Source organism: Argiope bruennichi, chromosome 10 (genome assembly GCF_947563725.1).
Source record: "Argiope bruennichi chromosome 10, qqArgBrue1.1, whole genome shotgun sequence".
Classification (NCBI taxonomy): domain Eukaryota; kingdom Metazoa; phylum Arthropoda; class Arachnida; order Araneae; family Araneidae; genus Argiope; species Argiope bruennichi.
This window is the reverse complement of record NC_079160.1, coordinates 12,898,713-12,917,601: the sequence shown is the minus strand read 5'-3', so window position 1 is coordinate 12,917,601 and position 18,889 is coordinate 12,898,713. Positions and strand designations below refer to the sequence as shown.

The following is an 18,889-nucleotide window of genomic DNA, read 5'->3' as shown; positions in this document are numbered from 1 at the left end:
TAATAAACAAGCCAGGAGTAAAATAACAGATTTAATGAGTCTTCTTTATTTTTCATGGTTGAATTCAATTCACGATAACGAATCTTTTCCACGATTACGATGCGTCTCTATACTTCTTATAGAAGAAAGTCAAAAATCAACCTATGCATCGAAATTCGCCCATCAGACAGAGGAGTGTGACCTTCTCCGAGTTCACCTGGCTAATGGAACAGGATATACAAATTGTGAGATCTCCTTTTTAATGACGTCCACTTCAAAAATGATACGACAGCCATAAGCAACCAAACAAATTGCTATTACTCTTTTTTCGCGTGTTTTTTTTATTATACATGCAAGATTGTTTTAGCATTAAGCTCTCCTCCTCAACCTGCCCTCATTCTTCATTCAAATCTACTCCACGCAAAATAAAGGATAGAGAAAAATGGAGCAATTTGAACAGATCGTCATACCTTTTTCCGTTCCTCCTTCCTGGGAGATTTTTTTCCTCCATTTCCATCTATAAATAAAAAAAATATACATTAAGAAATATGAAATTATAATATAAAGTAGAAATAATCGTCTTTATAATAATTCTTAAGTAACTGCTAATGAAATCCAATTGCCATACTTAAAATCCTAGTTGACGTTGAAAATTATGATCTTATGAAAATTATGACCCCTCCGTCACAAATGCAAACGGGATTCACAAGTAAGGTATGTTTGAATAACATTTAAAATAGCCTTGATGAGAAGATTGTATAAAAGTAAGAGAAATTATAACAATAGAAAAACGAAGAAACTTAGCAACAGAAAATGGGCAACATACGAAATGTCGCAACGATTAGCGCCTAACAATGATTTTAATTAAAAAGTTCCGCAATCGTTGGCACACATCCATTCAGAATCGTATTATGTACGTGTTTCCAACCCAACAGGAGATAAAAAGCATGTGAAAGTTTTCTAAAATTATATAACTATACAATGAAATTTTACACAAAGTATTTTCGGTGTTAATACGTGGAGAGTAGGGGAAATAAGAGCACGCAACTCGCATGTGAAACTAGTGGTTAAAACCTTCTAAAAGGTCAGAAAAAAGGAAATTGCATACTTGCATATGCGTTTGAAGTATTTTTCTTGTATCTTTAGTTAGTGCTCCTTAATTTATTTATTTATTGTATACCAGCGCTCCACACTGCCAAAAAAAGGTTGGCAGCCGCTGCATTGGGATATCGTTTAGCGAAGAAGTTAGATGATGCCTAATAAAATGGATCTAATGAATGAGTAATGCCGCATGATAATTACTTCACCCCGTCGCCAAACTTCGCTCTGTTCTCATTCGCAAATAATTCATCTAATTCGATTATAATCAAGATCCGGACCAAAGAATCTGGTCAGTCAAACTCTTCACAATCACGGCGGAATGCAAACGTTTATTTTAGAAGTCATTAAAGTGAGCCGTAGTGAATAGTTCTAATAAATGACAAATTTCCAAAACTTGCACAAAAATTAACAAATATGAACCAATTACTTACTTTTAGACGAGCCAGGAGTGTTTGGGTCCATCTAAAAAGGGAAAGAAAGCATTAAACATTATAAATAACAGCTGTAATTTATTTAATTTTTTTTAAAGAATCTTGTTTTTACTGAAAATTTCGGGAACTTTTAAATCTTAAAAATAATTTTATTTGGGGATTCAATGACATTGATAGAAAAAATATATTAAAATGAAGTTATACAATTATTTAACTTGAAAGATTTGCGAAAGCGAAATTGTGTAACCGACATTTCTGATCCCTGTTGTGCTAGAGTTTTAACATTCTGTATTTCCATTTATTTTCATGACAATACATTGTATTTCCAGAGAATTTTCTAAACTCTAAACCGAATAATTTAATGAAATTTTTATTCCATCAGTGAAATACCATCTCCTAGATAATTTTAGAAAAATTGAGTTAAAAAAAATCTATATTTAAAATATGGAAAATAATTGAACCGAACACACAGACACAACCACTAATTCTATTTGGCAATTTTTGTTCCATACAATAGTTCATGAAATCTAGATGTAAAACGTCCTTTATCTTCCATCACCCGGCAATTCTGGAAACAATCGAGGGAAAAAAACGAAAACTTAACTACACATGTTCTATGGTGAAATAATGCACCAGAATTTGCCAGCCACTATGGCCTGTTTCAAATTTTATTTTGTATGATAGCTCATGGCCCCTAGACACTTCAAGATCAGTCTCCCACCACTTCCTAGTTTTGAGAGAAATCGAAACAATTGGCGACGAAAATGGGAGAAAAGTGGCAAAATTGAAAATGGATGTGTGAAATAAAACCGTCGAAATCGCCCGATAGTTGAAATCGGGGAACTGTCTAAGTTGTATTTGAAATATCTTTCGAAACTGGGAATGGAGAGTCCAAATGACTTGATCCCTTACGTAGGAATCAAGAAATTTCATATCAAATGAAAATTGAAATCCAGGCATTAGATATTTTATTGAGTCGTTATGACTGTAGAGCTCTCAAGATTTCTGCAGCGTAGAGAATGAATATTGAAAGAATGTCTTTGAAATTCGGAATCGAACGATGGTTGAGAGAAAGCCATAATTCATTTCATATGATTTCGCACGACCTTTATAAGAATCTTGATTACTTCTTATTCACAAAAGTTTATTCATTCATTCTTAATTTCATATTAAATAAAAATTAGCAAAATAGATACAACAGCTGGGGAGGGTAGCGTTTTTGGTTTTCCCAATTTATTTTGAAGATTTTATATATTATATATGCTCAGTGAAGGGGTCTAGTAGAAATGAACATTAAATTAAAAACTAAAAAGCAGAAATATTTTCTTTATATTTTAGCTCAAAAAAAACATTCGTGTTCATAAAGCTTATTTTCTATTAAACCTTCGAAAAAGTTCCAAAAGAATGTATTGTTCAAATTTTCCGTACAGTCAAATACACATTAGATATTAGCAAGTGTCGACATATCTTGTTCTTAAGGCATTTCCTTCATTGGTAATATTCAGAAGAGTATTTTTTATTGGACCTTTTCCTATAATGCAATATTTATTTCAAAGCAGCAAATGAAAGGTAGGAAACAAAATTATAATAAATCAAATAGTATCCAAACGATTGTTACGGTATTTCAACGAATACACATAAAATTAGGTTTCGGCACTAAGATTTTCAGCAGTTTAGAAAACAAAAAAGGCGGCCTAATTCAGTCAAATTTCTTACATAATTCCATAAACTCATCGGTCCCCTTCCAACTGTTCCCATCCGAATTGTAGAACATTATTACTATCAACCTCCTAATTAAAAATTTGCGGGATGACAGATTTTTATTACAAAAGGCGACTTGATCCGTTTCTGGCTTTGCGTCTGTAACAATTTGGATAAAAAGAAATTAATTTTTTAATTATATTTCTAAAACAAGTACTTCAAAAGGGAAGGGGAAATCAGAACTGCTGAACATCGATTTTACAAAAAGTGTTGCATTAAAATTATCCCAGCGTATATGTTTTAGTACATTATGAAAATGAATCCAAAAATCTAATTTCAAACAAAGTTAGCATGCCATCATTGGCGTTTAATGAAAGGAGAACTTTTACTTTGATGAATTTACGGGCAAACGATAAACACGTATGCGATTAGTAAGCAACAAAAATAAACATCGTTACGGGAGGGCTACAGAACTGACTTTTTGATCTCTAATCCATTATTTCAAATCTTGCAATTATTTGTTTGGGAAAATTCCTTCGCACTGCGATTTTAAAGCAATGTAAACATTCAGTTTTATAGATTTTCCTTTGAATCAATTTTAAATATTCCTAACGTCAAGTAGAAATTAGCACTGGAACAATTTGATTTAATAAAAATATTTTTAATCTAGTTTCCAGTATAAATTTGTTAAGAAATATGATATTTGAAAGCATTAAAAGGATAATCACTTTTATGCATTACTGCAGTTAGATGCAGAAGTACCTGCATTCAAACTAATGATAAATTGTCAGAAGAAGGAAAAATTCATTTTTTGATTAAAAACCGAGTAAAATTTTTCATCTTGCTTAGTTAAAAAATTGTAGGCACTTTCAAAAACGCTCATTCCAATCGAGTTTGAACCTCCCCCAATCGGATCTCGGCCAAAGCAATAAGTACAGTTTAGTTGTATCACGTTTTTAAAGCAAAGCTAGAGCTATTTTAGGACGGACCTAGATATTCGAACCTCGGTCAGATGACGAGATCGACGCCCAAGCTGGCACCTTCCCTCTCTAAATTTCCACATCGCACCAGCGGGAGGAAGTTTGGCCCTAAAGGATTTAACGTGCACCAGACCCGCTTGCACGACAGCGGGTGGAATCTTCTGTGGAATCGTGTCTCGAGGTTGAAGCCCTCCGGTTCCGAAGCTGCGATATTACCATCAGACCACCGTTTCCTTGTAGATAGTGGAAGCCCTCCACATTGATCATTTCTTTGCGTGAAGAAAAGGTAAAGACTCAAGCAGTAACAATACGTATCTATTTTCTCTCATTTTAATTCAAAACAAGAGCAGTCATCACCAGAACTAAACATCTGATATTTCAATATAGGTAAATATTGCTTTTCATTTCAAAAATATTTTAATAAAAAAAATTGTTTAAAAACCGACCTAATGAAAAATTTATTCTTTAGCTTTGACCGAGAATTTTATTAAATATCCGAATAAAATGTTTACCCGTTACTAAAAAGCTTCCAACAGTTCTGGAGTTTAGTAAAGTTAAAAAAGCAACACAAGAATTGCTTGGGGGGCAGACCATATAATTTTGAACCATGATTCTCCCTCTGAGAACCCTCACCATACCAGTGAGAGGGCACTTGATCCATGATACAAGAAAAACATACACCGTACACATAATATTATGTGATGAATCTTTTATAGAATCAGTATTCAAAATTCGAACCTTCTGGCCAGAACCTAAAATTTTACCACTTGACACACATAGCCCCCAACATATTTGGAAGCTCAAAGTTAAGTGGTCAATCTTGCATATTGCCTGCATGTTCATATATTAACCCTTTGAACTCTGATGACTCCTCTCAGGCACCGTTCAAGACAATATATCATTTTGAAGTTTTATTTTTCTATTTTGATTGTTAAAAATGCCTACAGAATGGTGAAAAGGCGTAGATTCATTTTTCGGGGAAATTCAACTTAAAACAATTGTATAATAATTTACTTTTTGGAACACTACACAGGTTCTTGTATTAAGTGCACAGTTATGCATCTAACTACTTTTCAGAGTGCAGAGGGTTCATCCACAACAAGGATTGACACTTTAACAACATGAGAACGTTTTCTCATTTTGGTTTAAACATGTTGATTACGTGTTTCCCATTCACGTGACATCAAAAGTTCTCAGTCAATGTAGAATTTGCTTCGAGTAGAACAAACCTATGTTTTGTTTAAAATTCCTTGTTTTAACACGTTTCTCAGCACGTGAATCACCAGCTATTCATACATGATATCTAATTATTTTCTTCTCTGCTACAATTAAAAAAGCAAATAAGTAAGCATTTTACTAGATAGTGATCAGGAGAACCAATATCTAATCACTACCGAATCAGACATCCATCAAGGCAGCGAGCTCGTTAAATGTAAAGGAACTTGGTTCATTCGAAGCTAACACAACCACAAAAAATTATTGGTTTTTCAGAAATTCAAATTATGAAAAACTAGATCTAAAAATATGTGGAAAATAATTTTTAAAGTAAAAATAACAGAAAAAATCTCTTTAATTTTTGATAGTTTTAATAAATGATACAGAATTAATAAGCTAGTAATAAAAAATATAACTATTATTAAAATTTTAATTGCTATATTTTAACTTACTAACATTAATAAATAATAAAAATTTGATCCGGAATTGAGTCATTAATCTGAGTTATTGACAACGACTCGCATTATGGTTATTAAAAATTGAAAGAAAGAAAAATGATCGAATTAAAGAATCTTAATTAAATTTCGAATTAACCATTTCTTTGAACTTATTTTTTCTTTATCGTCTTTGCAATCAATTTCTGATCTTCTCTCCTCTTAACCATAAATAATCCTTAGATTCAAAACCCGGGTTTCAAATGTCTCAATGCTATCACGGGTGCATATTTCTGCTCGCTGAGACTAAGTATTTTGATTTTCGATCAGCTGCAATGCGCATCCAATTACCCTCTTTTCAGAAAATTAATAATTAAGAAGCAACTTTATATACTTTCTACAAAAGACAATTAAATCCTTTGAATTAGGACTGAACCAGGAGGAATCAGTTCGGTATTCTCCAAATGGTTGTGTTAAGTAATCCAATAAGCACAAGTCTTCATACATCGCCTACACAGTAATGAAATCCGAAATTCACAAAGCTATTCGAAGGTATCCTCATAAATTATCCGCCATTGATCATTAAAAGGATTATCCTATGCTACATATTGTAAGGTCGAACATAGGGATTTTCTATTTAATTTATGTTTAAATTATCTCATCCTTTTTGCAGGAAATTTCTTAACCCGAGTTGATGTCTTATAAATATAAACGGGAAAAAACCGGAGCACTTTCATTGAATCAGAAACAAAGAATAGAAATTCCGAGATTGATTTCTACAGGCTGAATTCAAAAATGAGTTCGTTTAAATCCTGTTGTAATCTTTCATAGACAATTGAATTTAAACACATTAAAATTTAGATATTAAGGCATTTTAATTGTCCCAACAGCTGTGTTAAATTTTCAGAACAGGAGTCGTTGAAAAAATGGATAAAGAATATCAGAAATCTTTGAATTGTAAATATTTTATATGAACAAGGATAATTTGAAAGTTTCAGATTTTGTTTATTTTGACTTAAACTTTCGGTTATGTTACACCCCTCTCACTTCAAAACATACGATATAAAACATTAAAATAAATACAAGAAGCAACAAAACAATACAATAATCAACATCATAATAAAACATTAGAAAACGCTCCATAAAATCAAAACTGGTTAAAATGAACGGAGAAAGATATACCACAATATGCATTGCATTAATTTTCACGGCATACGAAAGTAATCGTTGCGCTGATCAAAAATTTACGATTTTACTCAAAAATCAGAATCCGTACTTCATACGTTGTTGCTATCAATTCATATGATTTCGAGATATTTAAAAGGCAATTAGCAATCATAAGCAAAAATGTAGGCAATTTTCGATATGCATGAGAGTGTATTAAAAATTAACATTTAGAATAATATCACTTTAATCCGACAACAGGACTAATTTTTTAAATGTTTATATTAGATTTATAGAAAGTTAATAAGTCACCAATACAATTTAAGTAAAATGCATAGAGTTAAAAGAATCGGAGAAGATGCAATAAATTTTACAAAATTGTCTTTCACTAATTAAAAAAAAATCGAGCATGAAAAGCTAATACATTTCTTTAATGAATTAATTTATTATCTATGGGAACACAGAAATTTAATAATACTTACATTTTTAATTTTTAAATAGTAATCAGAATAAATCTCTAAATAACATAAGCATAAAACTCTCGAGCAATAACGCACAGAATAAGCAATGACGAGATCTTTGGTAACAAGCTACTTTTATAAATTTAAAGTAAACCTAAAAAAGAAAGGTGTTTTTGGCTATTTAATATCGTCCACTTTCTCATCATTTGACGCCAAAATTCTAAACGTAATCTTTATTTCGCATCTTTCAAATTTGAACCTTTTTCGCATCTTTTTATGATTTAAAAATTATAACTTATTTTAACTTCTAATAATCATGACGATTTCTCAACGCTTATGTTGGATTGTTTTGTTAATTAAAGTTAGAAAGTCCATCTGATTTTTTTCCATGGCATTTTCTTAAAAATTAAAAAATATTTTGAATATGAGTATTGCAAAGGGTTAAATGATGCTCACCATACAGTAGAAGTGGCGTAATTTAGCCAAGCTGGATTCTTACGCCAAAGAAAAACGAAATCAAACTTTTAAGACACCTTTATTGAAAACTTTCAACAGTTCATTTCTGCTATTAAACAGAAAAAAAAAAACCAAATCAAACCTTATTGGCTGTTTAATAGTAGAAATAAGCTGTTGAAAGTTTTCAATAAAATTGTCTTTAAACTTTGATAGGTAAAGCGAGATCTGAAGAAAGTCGTAAGCAGTTTTTAAAATATTGCTGAAATTTTTAATTTTAATACCTATAATCAAAATGTAAACAAAAGGTGTGCAAAAGATACAACTGTTGAAAAGATAATTTTTTTTCTGTAATCCTTCAAATAATCTTAAAATATTGTGGAATGAATGGTTTTTGAGTTTAGTGTATCACAAAATTTTATTTTGCGAAACATTATAATTTTATTCAGAATCATTCATCTTGCTACTCTCTATAGAGAACATAATGACAAATTATAATAAGAAATTTTGATCAATATTATTTCACGTGATTTTCCAAAAGGTATTATTGCTGTTTTTCTTTTTACTTCTGGATTGTTTCCTATTTATTTTTTAAAGAAACATGTAAGATCCATCCCCCCCCCCTTTTTTTTCAAATTTAGATATATCAACTTTTTTTTCAACCACATAATTATGACTGTAAAGGATCTTGATTATGATTTACTTTCATTAAATTCAATCACTAATAAATTTAACATGCGTCCACAAGTTATTAAAAATTTTTTAAAGTATTAAACTCACAAACGAACTTGTTCTAAGATTCGGCCAAAAACAATTCGAGGAAATATTATCATATCTAATCTTGAGGCTAAGTTTAATATTCGCTAAATGAATCCTTTCCCACTGCAAGAATATAGTATGGAAAAAAAATTAACCGACACTCATGTATTTCAAATACAAAATTTACCCGGCTTGGACAAATGATTTCTACGACACAAGATCCGGTTTGTGCTGCAAAACCGTTAAACTTGGAAAGAGCCGTAAATACCTGTTACAACGGACGCAATATGGGAGAACATAATGTCTCGTTTTCTTTTATTTGATATGCCTACCAAAGTACCACTTGAAGAAATTTAGTAGAAGAACTAAGTAAAAAATGATATAGAAATCACTAAAATGCGTCAATTTTAAAAACAAAATTAATTTTTTTTTTTAATTTCACCTGTCTTTATCACCATTTTTGGAAATTCTTGCCAGATTCAATGAAAATTTTGCTCACAAATCAAAACTTCCAACCTTTTGTTGACCGTCCAAGGCATTATGCAAAATTTTTCAGTTTTGTCTACACTTGCGACAAACAAAAGTATGGCGCATATGAGGCACCTCTCATGATGGTGAATGTCCGAATCAGCAAAAATGTATCAATTGTCAATGTGCGCATCCAGCTACGGCGAAGGTTTGTCCCTTATACATTAACGAACAGCAAATATTGAAGCTAAAGTGTCAAAGTCACATAACAACAGATGAGGAGCATAGAATTTTAAATCGATCAACATCCACAAAATATTCTACAGGCGTCAAAGCAAATGCGCAAATTATCGAGATCGAAAAAACCTTAATGACAAAATAGAATCTATGATTCAAGCTATTAATGAAAAAAATGGCACTGCAATCAAAATTTCTCTTCGAAATATTTGAAAAAACAGCTGAGATTGTTCTTGAAAATTTTTGTAACTTATTTAATCAGGTTGAAAAATCTGACTCGCCAATCAAAACAGCACTTAAATCCTTGCCAAATCTAACTGTGCCCCAATGCAGTTGGATGCAAATATTTACGGTGAAAAATTTGGGTCTTAATCCTTCCATTTTTTTATAGTTTTCGTTTAATCTTTAATTTTCCTTTGTTTCTTTCATCTAGTTTTTCTCTTTTCCTTCATTTTAAACCTTTTCTTTCCTCACAGTTTTCTCTCTCTTCCTATCTCTCTATTCTGAATGTGTTTGACGTTTTCTTCATGGCATTTATTCAATGAAATTGCAGAAGTCTCAAAAATAAGCAAATTTGGCTTAACATTTCCCCATTTTCTGCAACAGAATTCTGGATCTTTAAGGAGAATTTTCATAATTCAGAAGATCGCCTTCTCAACTCAACGAAGACCTTTTTCTATTCACACAGACCAGATCGACCTGGCGGAGGTCTAGTTATATGTATCTGCATTTTGTGAAATTATTACGACAAGAATTCATACTATTAACATTGAAAATTCTCAATTGAAGTAGTCCAAACTTATCATCATAAATTGTTATGCTCCTCAAGGCCTTAATATAAGCTGAAATGTCTTGGAAGCATTTTTTTTTTTCGAGTTACAAGAAATGAAAATTCCTTCGAGAATTTTAGGTCCATCTGAATGAATCGGTTCTGCAATGAAACTGGAACAGAGAAGTAATTTTCATGTATGTTCAAGAACCTTTTACCTAACTGTTTATACCTTTTTAAATGTAGGAAGCTTATTTAATGTAACCTAAAATGCAATTCATTTTTTTTTCAGTAACGAGGAATGAAAATTCAATTCAAGTATATTTCGTTTGCATGTTATAAAACTTCTGTTAGAGGAACTAAAAATGTAATAATGGTTTATTAAAACTTTTAAATCTTCTTATTTTTATTACGTACTAAAAAACAGTCTAAGTCTTATTCCGTTTCTGAAGAATCTAAATTTCAAGTTTTTAAGTAATAATTTCGTATATTACAACAAACAAATAATTACTTGTTTTCAATTGTCAATCAATTTTTAATAAAATAATTTATACCTGCTTTTTCAACAACATATTTGGCACATACACACACAGCCTCACAAAAAATATTTTACCTGCACAAATACATTATGCATGTATGGAATGAATTTTCCTTCAACGTTTTGCTATCATACTTACAAAAGCTCAAACTAATAGATTAACTCCAGCAGAAAGACTAAACCTGAGAAAATGTCATTTTTAACACATGTCTATGCAATAAAATAAATATGGAACATCATCGTTACATTTTCTAGAAAAATAAATGCAAGAAAAGAGCTTCTATGACTTAAAATATCTTTTCTTTATTTGATAGGTAATTTTTCACTTTTTCTTAAAATTCAATATTTTTCCACTAATTACTAAATCAATGGAGAGCTCAGCTTTCCTAAATAACACTTAAAGTCACCTTTTCATCTTGTATCCTTTTAAAACTTAGTTTTATGTTTATTTCTTATTCTAACAGACCATAAGAATATTTTCACAAAACGATCTATAGTATTCATTTTGCCTTTTGGAAACAAATAATAAGATATTAATAAGGCAGACTAATTACTTGTAAAATTAAATGTTATAAAATAATTGTTTTTGGGAATTTTTACTTCAGTTTTTTTTTTTTTTTTAAATATTGTTTCTCCTTTTTTTCATAAGGATTTATTCGTAACCTATTTTTTTTTTAAGTTTTCCAAACACGAACGGAGCTTATGATTCAACACAGTGACCAGAATGAAAGCATTTACTTTCAAGATTGTGTTAAATGGAGCAGAAAAGAAAAAAAGAGAGAGAGAGAGAGACTTTCAATTCTATTCAAAATAGAAAATTAAATGCACATTCTTCAATCGTTAAAGAAAGTGAAATGCCATCAGTAATTTGTTTGATGGTGTCTTACGTTAGAAAATATCAATCCGTATTGCCTTTCTTCGTTTGACCGATTGAAAACTACAGTTTTCATCTTAAAACTGTTATCACTTTGCTTGAGAAAGTCATTTTCGTAAATAACTAAATAAAAACAAGCTAACGTGTCACGATTTCTGCAAAAACACGAATAACAAGCTAGTGAAGATATGAATATACTATTAATAGTGACTGCTATACTTGTGAAATGTCTGCTGTGGATGAACTGAACATTCCATATATACCTTCTATTCAATTCTACGTACTATTTCTTCCACAATTTTTGGGTTTTGTTCAAAAAGTTGTCGATAGATGGCGCTGGAAATCTCTGTCTCTCCCTCATGATAATCATCAAAACACGCAGTATCAGAAAGATTACAGTTTTAGTTCAATAAGTTGTCGACAGATGGCGCTACAAATCTCTATCTCTCTTCCCGCAAGCAAATCATCAAAATACGCAGCCTCAGATGAGGTAACTATTTTGATTTTCAAATGAGTGTTGTGACTGAACGAACGAGCTGTAGACAACTGAACAGCAGATTCTGTAATGATGTATTCATTGGTGAAAAAGATTTTTTTTTATTTTTGCATTGCAATTTCACCCAGGGGGGGGGGATTATTGCTGCAACAAGATAGGTAGATGAAAATATGGTTAAAATAGCATGAGCCCAGCTTCTTCACAGTTAAATGTATCTGGAATCGAATTCCATGTTTCTAAAATTTCGTTACTATCATTTTTACTGATATTGCTTGTTAATCTTTCTGTTTCAATCTATTCCAACTTTTCCTCTCTTTCAATAAATTTTAAAATCCATATTGAACTAGACTGATATCACATCGGGGTACATAATAAATTTCAGATAATTCTTTGAACTGAGAAAATCTCGCTGAAAATTCCTTGATTGAAAAATCAATCTACCTATGCCTGCGAGTCATTATTTTCAAAGATAAATAACATTGAAGACTCGCTTAGAAACCGTTTGGCAGCTGACTCAAATTCAGCATGCATTCTACTAAAAGTAACACTTTACAATCCTAATATAAGATATTTGTCATCTAATCTGCAACAACAAAAATAATGACATCACAACATGATCCATAAAGGTTCGCCAACCCTGATATACAGTGGCTCAAAAAATTGAGTACACCTTACATTTACTTGATAAATGCGACTTTCAATATAAATAACACATTAACGGAAAGTGCAAACTTGTTTTTATTTTTACACATAACAAATGGTTTAATTTAGAGTAAAAACAAAGAAAAATCAACGAAAAACTTCTAAATTGAAAAGTTTCAGAAGCATTTTAAGTAAACATACGCAGAATTTTACCTCAAAAAATTGAGAATACACCAATGAAATTTTTGTAATATTTAGCATAGAAAGAACGTGTCAGTATTTAATTGCATGTCTTTTGGCTCTTATAATGGTCTCTAAACGTCATGGTACCGATTCGACCAATTTTTGGTGGTGTCTGAAGATATTTTACCCCATTCTTCTTGCACCACTTGTTTTAAATGGGTTTTGTTTCTAATTTTGTATTTTTGAACCACTTTTTCGATTATCCCCAACGAATATTCAATGGCATTGATGTCAGGGTACTGTGGTGGTGTGTGTAACTGTTGTTTACAATGGGAAAGACATCATCTTTTGACGTTACGTGCATTCTGTTTGGGGTTGTTGTCCTGCTGGAAAATGGAATTTCCATCTAAACCCAAATTTTTAACACTTTCCTTTATATTGCTGCTACCATATGGTTCATCCAACTTGTTGCAGAAACTTTTCAAATCATAGGCAGAAGTGTAAGTGCTGAAACTGTGCTAAATGCCATTAAACAAGCTGGATATAAAAGTAGCATTGTTAGAGAGAAACCGTTCATCAGCTTGCAAATTCAGAAAAAGCATTTGAAGTTTGCAAAAACTCATCAATTGAAGACCAATAACCTTTGGAAGAAATCTATATTTAGTAATGAAAGAAACCTCAACATTTTTGGCAGTGACAACCATCTTACTGTATGGAGAAAGCCTAATACTGCTTTGTATCCAAAAAATTTACATCCTACAGTTAAACATTATGGTGACTTCGTGATGATTTGAGGTTACATGGCTTCATTCGGGGTAGGAAATTTAATTTTTATAGATGGAATTATAAATGACATGGTTTACTTGGATATACTTCGCAGAAATCTAAAGGAAAGTGCTAAAAATATGGGTTTAGATGGAAATTTCATTTTCCAGTGAGACAACGACCCCAAACAGAATACACGTAACTTCAAAATATGGTGTCTTTTTCATTATAAACAGCAGTTACACACACCACCACAGTACCCCGACATCAATGCCATTAAATATTTGTGGGCCATACCCGAAAAAGGGGTTCAAAAATACAAAATTAGAAACAAAACCCATTTAAAACAAGTGGTGCAAGAAGAATAGGGTAAAATATCTTCAGATACCACCAAAAATTGGTCGAATCGGTACCATGACGTTTAGAGACCATTATAAGAGCCAAAAGATATGCAATTTAATAGTGACACTTTGTTTCTATGCGTAATATTGCAAAAATTTCATTGGTGTATTCTCAATTTTTTGAGGCAAAATTCTGCGTATGTTTATTTAAAATGCTTCTGAAAATTTTCAATTTAGAAATTTTTCGTTGATTTTTCTTTATTTTTACTCTAAATTAAACCATTTGTTATGTGTAAAATTAAAATCAAGTTTGCACTTCCCGGTAATGTGTTATTTATATTGAAAGTCGGATTTATGAAGTAAAAATAAGGTGTACTCTCAATTTTTTGAGCCACTGTATATATTGCATTTTTTTTTAAATTTTTAAATTTTTTTCTTAACAAGAACTATGTTTTGGATTCATTTAAACATTAAAAATACAATATGAGTTATAAAATACTTTTATTGTTTATCTCGGTTCAAAAGAAAATTTATGTACTTAAATTTTCCTCCAATTTAAAAATTATAAATTAGTTAAGATAATTATCTAAAAGCAATAAAATTCTAAATCATCATAATAATTAACACCAAATTAAAGCAAAAATAATAAAAATTAGTAGCAACAAAAATAGTGTAGAGAATCTCTTTTGATGAAATTACAAGTCAGCAGAAAGCTGACATTAAGGTCTTACTAAATATGATTCAAAAATGCAGTCGATAGTGATTGCATAAACTGTATGCTATGTTTAGAATTAGAGACTGCAAAGCTTCTGGAGCGATTATTTTCCCACACCCTTATTGCAACTGAAGAAATTCGCCACCCCATTTGTTAGATCGTTTGGATTTCGAAAACAGACAGCTGGAATAATCTGAAATAACAAACGGGATTGTAGCTAAATCCATGAGCTAAAAACAATGCAAACATTTTTTAATCGCCACGCAGATGTTTTTTTCTTTTTTTCATAGAATTGTGATTAATTTTCATCGATGGTGCCAATGCAACAGAGGAAATACTTCATTTTAAAACGAAAGCCACGACATTTCAAGGGAAGCTGAATAATAAAAAATCATAAATAATGAGTAACTTGGTTTAATTTGATACATACCTTATAATAAATTAATTTATCACATCAAAGTAACGAGAATAAAAAAGCAGATGTTTAAAGTAATCGGAGGCTGAAATAAATCACGAGTCGATTTCGCAACAATTCCAGTGACTTCGCTAAACCATATTAGGCGTTATTAGCACTGCCAGTTTTATTTTCTTTTTTGTTGTTCATGACATTTTATTCTTGTTTCTTCTTTGTTATTCATACATTTTCAAAAAGGGGCGTCTATGCAAAAGTCTTTTAGAATAATTTCAAAGGGATTTTTATGTCCAAGTCTTTCAAAAAAACATATATTTTGAAAATTAATTTCTTTTGGCCTTATAATTTAACCCTTTCAAAGTTTTTTTTTTTCATGTTCTAATTATGCGTAGCTTTTCGTTTCTACTGTCTTTTGGATTCAATTAAAATAGAATATATGAGATGTTTGTGGATTATGTGATTAATTAATTAAAACGATTAATTATTAAATTAATTTATTAATGTAATTAAAGCGATTTATAATGTTTTTATGTCAACTTGTATGTTTCGAAAGCGATGATGCCCATGTGATATGCGAGTGAATGCATAAAGGGTTCATTCAAAAGACAAACTGTGGTTTTATAAATACTATTTCAATACCAAAATATTAATTGAATAGAAGAAAAAAAAAGCAGAAAAATACAAAATACACTTTTTATTGAGATATATGAAAGCGGGAATTTTTTAGCACTGCCTGTATTCATGAAAGTAATAATCAGAAGATCTCAAAGAGCAAATTAGCAGTGCATTTTTACATACTTAGTTCATTATTTCTTAGTAATTCTGTTCCTTTTCTTTTCTTTGAATAGAATGGTTATATCAAGCTTCATCTTGCAATGTTTCGAATTAGAAACTCAAATTACATTTAAGGTTTTGTAATTTAGAAATTTTTGGTTTATACATATGCATAAAAAAATAATGTTTTTCACAAAAAAAGTTCTCCTTATTGAAAATTCGCTAAACTTATGCAATCTCGCAGAATAAATTGATCGTTCTATTTACAGCTTGGTTTTTAAACTTAATGAAAATGTATGTGTGTAATCAGGTTTCCCTGTTTTTCACGTTTTGTAGAAACTTTCTCATGAAAAATAAATAAGTTTTCCTCTCTTTTTGCAAAGTACTTCCAACTCCCTTTTTTTTTCATTCCGTATAAATATTACTGTCATTAAAACTTACAACACTTCGAAAAAAAGATGCTTCTGGATTTTTTTTTTTTTTATATTTAGAACTTGTTTCTTTATTCAATTTTAATAAAAGAATATTGAAGGAAAGTATACATTATTGTATTTAATAAGCATTTTCTAACTTCAGAAAAGAAAACTAATGATCAGCTATTAAGGCATGCATTTTGTTGATTTATTAAAATAAATATCCCAAACAATTATTTTTTTTAATACCAAAACACTTTTGTCCGTTACAAATGAGTAATAGAAAAAATCAGTTGCGTTAAAAACAATGGTCAGACCGGTATGATAATTTTAGATTATGAGACATGATATTGCTCATGCAGAATTCGCAAAGGAAACATGATTTCAATGCACAATTCACACATAAGTTGCTGATCATATTTCTTACTTTTTATTAATTTTAAGAATCCTTGACTCCTCATCCGTTCTAGAGATATGTGGATTAATAGTTAGTGTGACAGGGAGATTCGCAGATTTTGTCTGGTCTTCAGTTCGAGTCTTGAAACCGCAAAATGGTTTTATATATAGTTCTACTTTTTTTTATTTATTTTGAATATTAATTCTATAGTTATTTCGAATTATTTCAAACCTATTCATTCAAATATAAAACTTTATGTTAAAATATTTACGAACGTACGCTAATTTAGATTTAGTGAATATTTTTTTAATTTAAAACCTATTGTTTGAATAATAACGACATACATTTACCGAAAATTCCATGATAAATCTTAGATTGGTTCTAAAATTCTTATTTATTTTTATAACCGCACACTTGTAGTTCTTTCCCTAGAGAAAATTATGAAGTTAATGGTGGTATAAGTTTTTGGTGTAGCCAATTTGAAATTTTTTAAGAATTTATGCTATTAAATGCCAATTTTGAAAAATTATTAATGTTTATTTCACATATTGCCATCCTATTACTAATTTCGAATAATCTTAAACACAGAAATATCGTTGAAGTATGTCTACACCATGTTTTTCTTTAAAAAAAGTGCTCTGAACGTGTTCTAATACCTTAAGTGAATGCATCTGATGCTACACGGTACGTTTTAAATTAAATAAAGGCAACTAAACTTGCAATTTAATACTTAAACCGACCTGCAATGAAATCTGACCTTACAATAGTATGGTTTGCTTAATAACTAGCAAGAAAAAGGGGATTGAGATGGGAAATGGGATGGGACATTGTTGTTTGGTTCAATTTATAAACGTTCTCTTAAAGTAAATATTTTTGCTAAAAAATTCAAAATCTTATAAGGGAACTTAACAGGAAACAATCATTTGAATGGAAAAAATTATTCGGTACGTTGAGCAAGATGAGTTGGAAGCAGAAAATGTATACAGGATACACTAGTAAATATCAGCGAATCGTTAATGTTCGCGTATATAATGGGGGAATAAACGAACACAAAGAACGCCCTCGCATTGAAACCACACAGCAGTCGCATGCCGGCTCATAAAAACGGCGCCCGGATGCGAGAGATGTAGTGTCACGGAAGCCTTTCATGGGCCACCAAAATGTCTCCTTTTTCTTTTGTAGGAGAATAGGGAAGTGTTTTTCTTCCAAATTTAAATACAATTAAAACCAATCTGATTCTGATAACAAGAAAATACATGCAAATATTTTTAAAAGAGTAGAGCATATTCTAGAAGGCCCAGGTGTTTCGAATAAAATTCAGACGATTGAATTCATAAAAAAAAGTCCAAATCCTTCACAAAACGTCCACAAAGGAAGTCCAGAAAAAGCACAGAGTTTGTTCATTGAAGAATATTAAACAAAGCAATTTCCCCTTTCAAAATTCTGCGAAAATTCTCGATTAGCAGCAAAGGCCAGTGCAATCAATCCATCGCAGAAAGTCAGTTTTACTTCCTAAAAGTTTTAGCATTCGGTAGTATGAACATGGCATGGCATACATGTCACAAAAGCCAGTATTCACATCCTTCCAGTAGCATGCTGGGAGAAGATTGTTCCCTCGCGGAATATGGAAAAGAAAAAAAATGATATAAATAACAATGCAATGCACAGAAGTAAAATAATATCATGAAAAAAGACAATAATAAAAAGCAGCAATAGATTTGCTTCGGATAGTTCCGCGTCTTCTCAAGTATGTTCTGTTTAATTTAGGAGTAACAATTTGTAGTTATGAAAGTAATCGTTATTAATTATTACTTTCTCATATACGAGGTAGAGTGAAAGAATTGCAGTCATCAAAAAAATTCGAACTCGAGCTTTTGACTCATCTCCATGTTTCAGTCCTTTTCGAATTCGAAATATACATTTTTGGTATTATGTTTGTATGTATCCTGTCTATGCCAAAGATAATTCAAAAATGCTTTGAGGTAGACGGATGAAATTTGGTATACTGGCTTAGCTACAAATTTTCAGATTTTTATCAAATTTTGATCTAAATTCGTTCGGTGAAAGTTGTCTGTCCGGCTGTTCGGATATACGTTAACACGATAAATGCAAAACGAAAACAGCGGGATCGATATAATTCGAGACACAGATCTCACTATATTGTAGACTAGGGATGACGAATATTTT

At 30.9% G+C, this 18,889-nt stretch overlaps 1 protein-coding gene across 1 annotated transcript in view; it reads right to left on the bottom strand.

Annotated features, from left to right (window-relative positions):
- The window catches only part of LOC129989219 (cell surface glycoprotein 1-like), a 32,493-nt gene extending 28,034 nt beyond the window's left edge, over positions 1 to 4,459 (bottom strand). Inside the window, exons 1-3 of the mRNA XM_056097598.1 lie at positions 4,409 to 4,459; positions 1,512 to 1,542; positions 450 to 496 (exon numbers count right to left, since the gene is read on the bottom strand). Of these exons, the coding sequence (XP_055953573.1) occupies positions 450 to 496; positions 1,512 to 1,542; positions 4,409 to 4,459 (129 nt within the window). The remainder of the gene's footprint in view (positions 1 to 449; positions 497 to 1,511; positions 1,543 to 4,408) is intronic.
- Between the last annotated feature and the right edge of the window lie 14,430 nt (positions 4,460 to 18,889).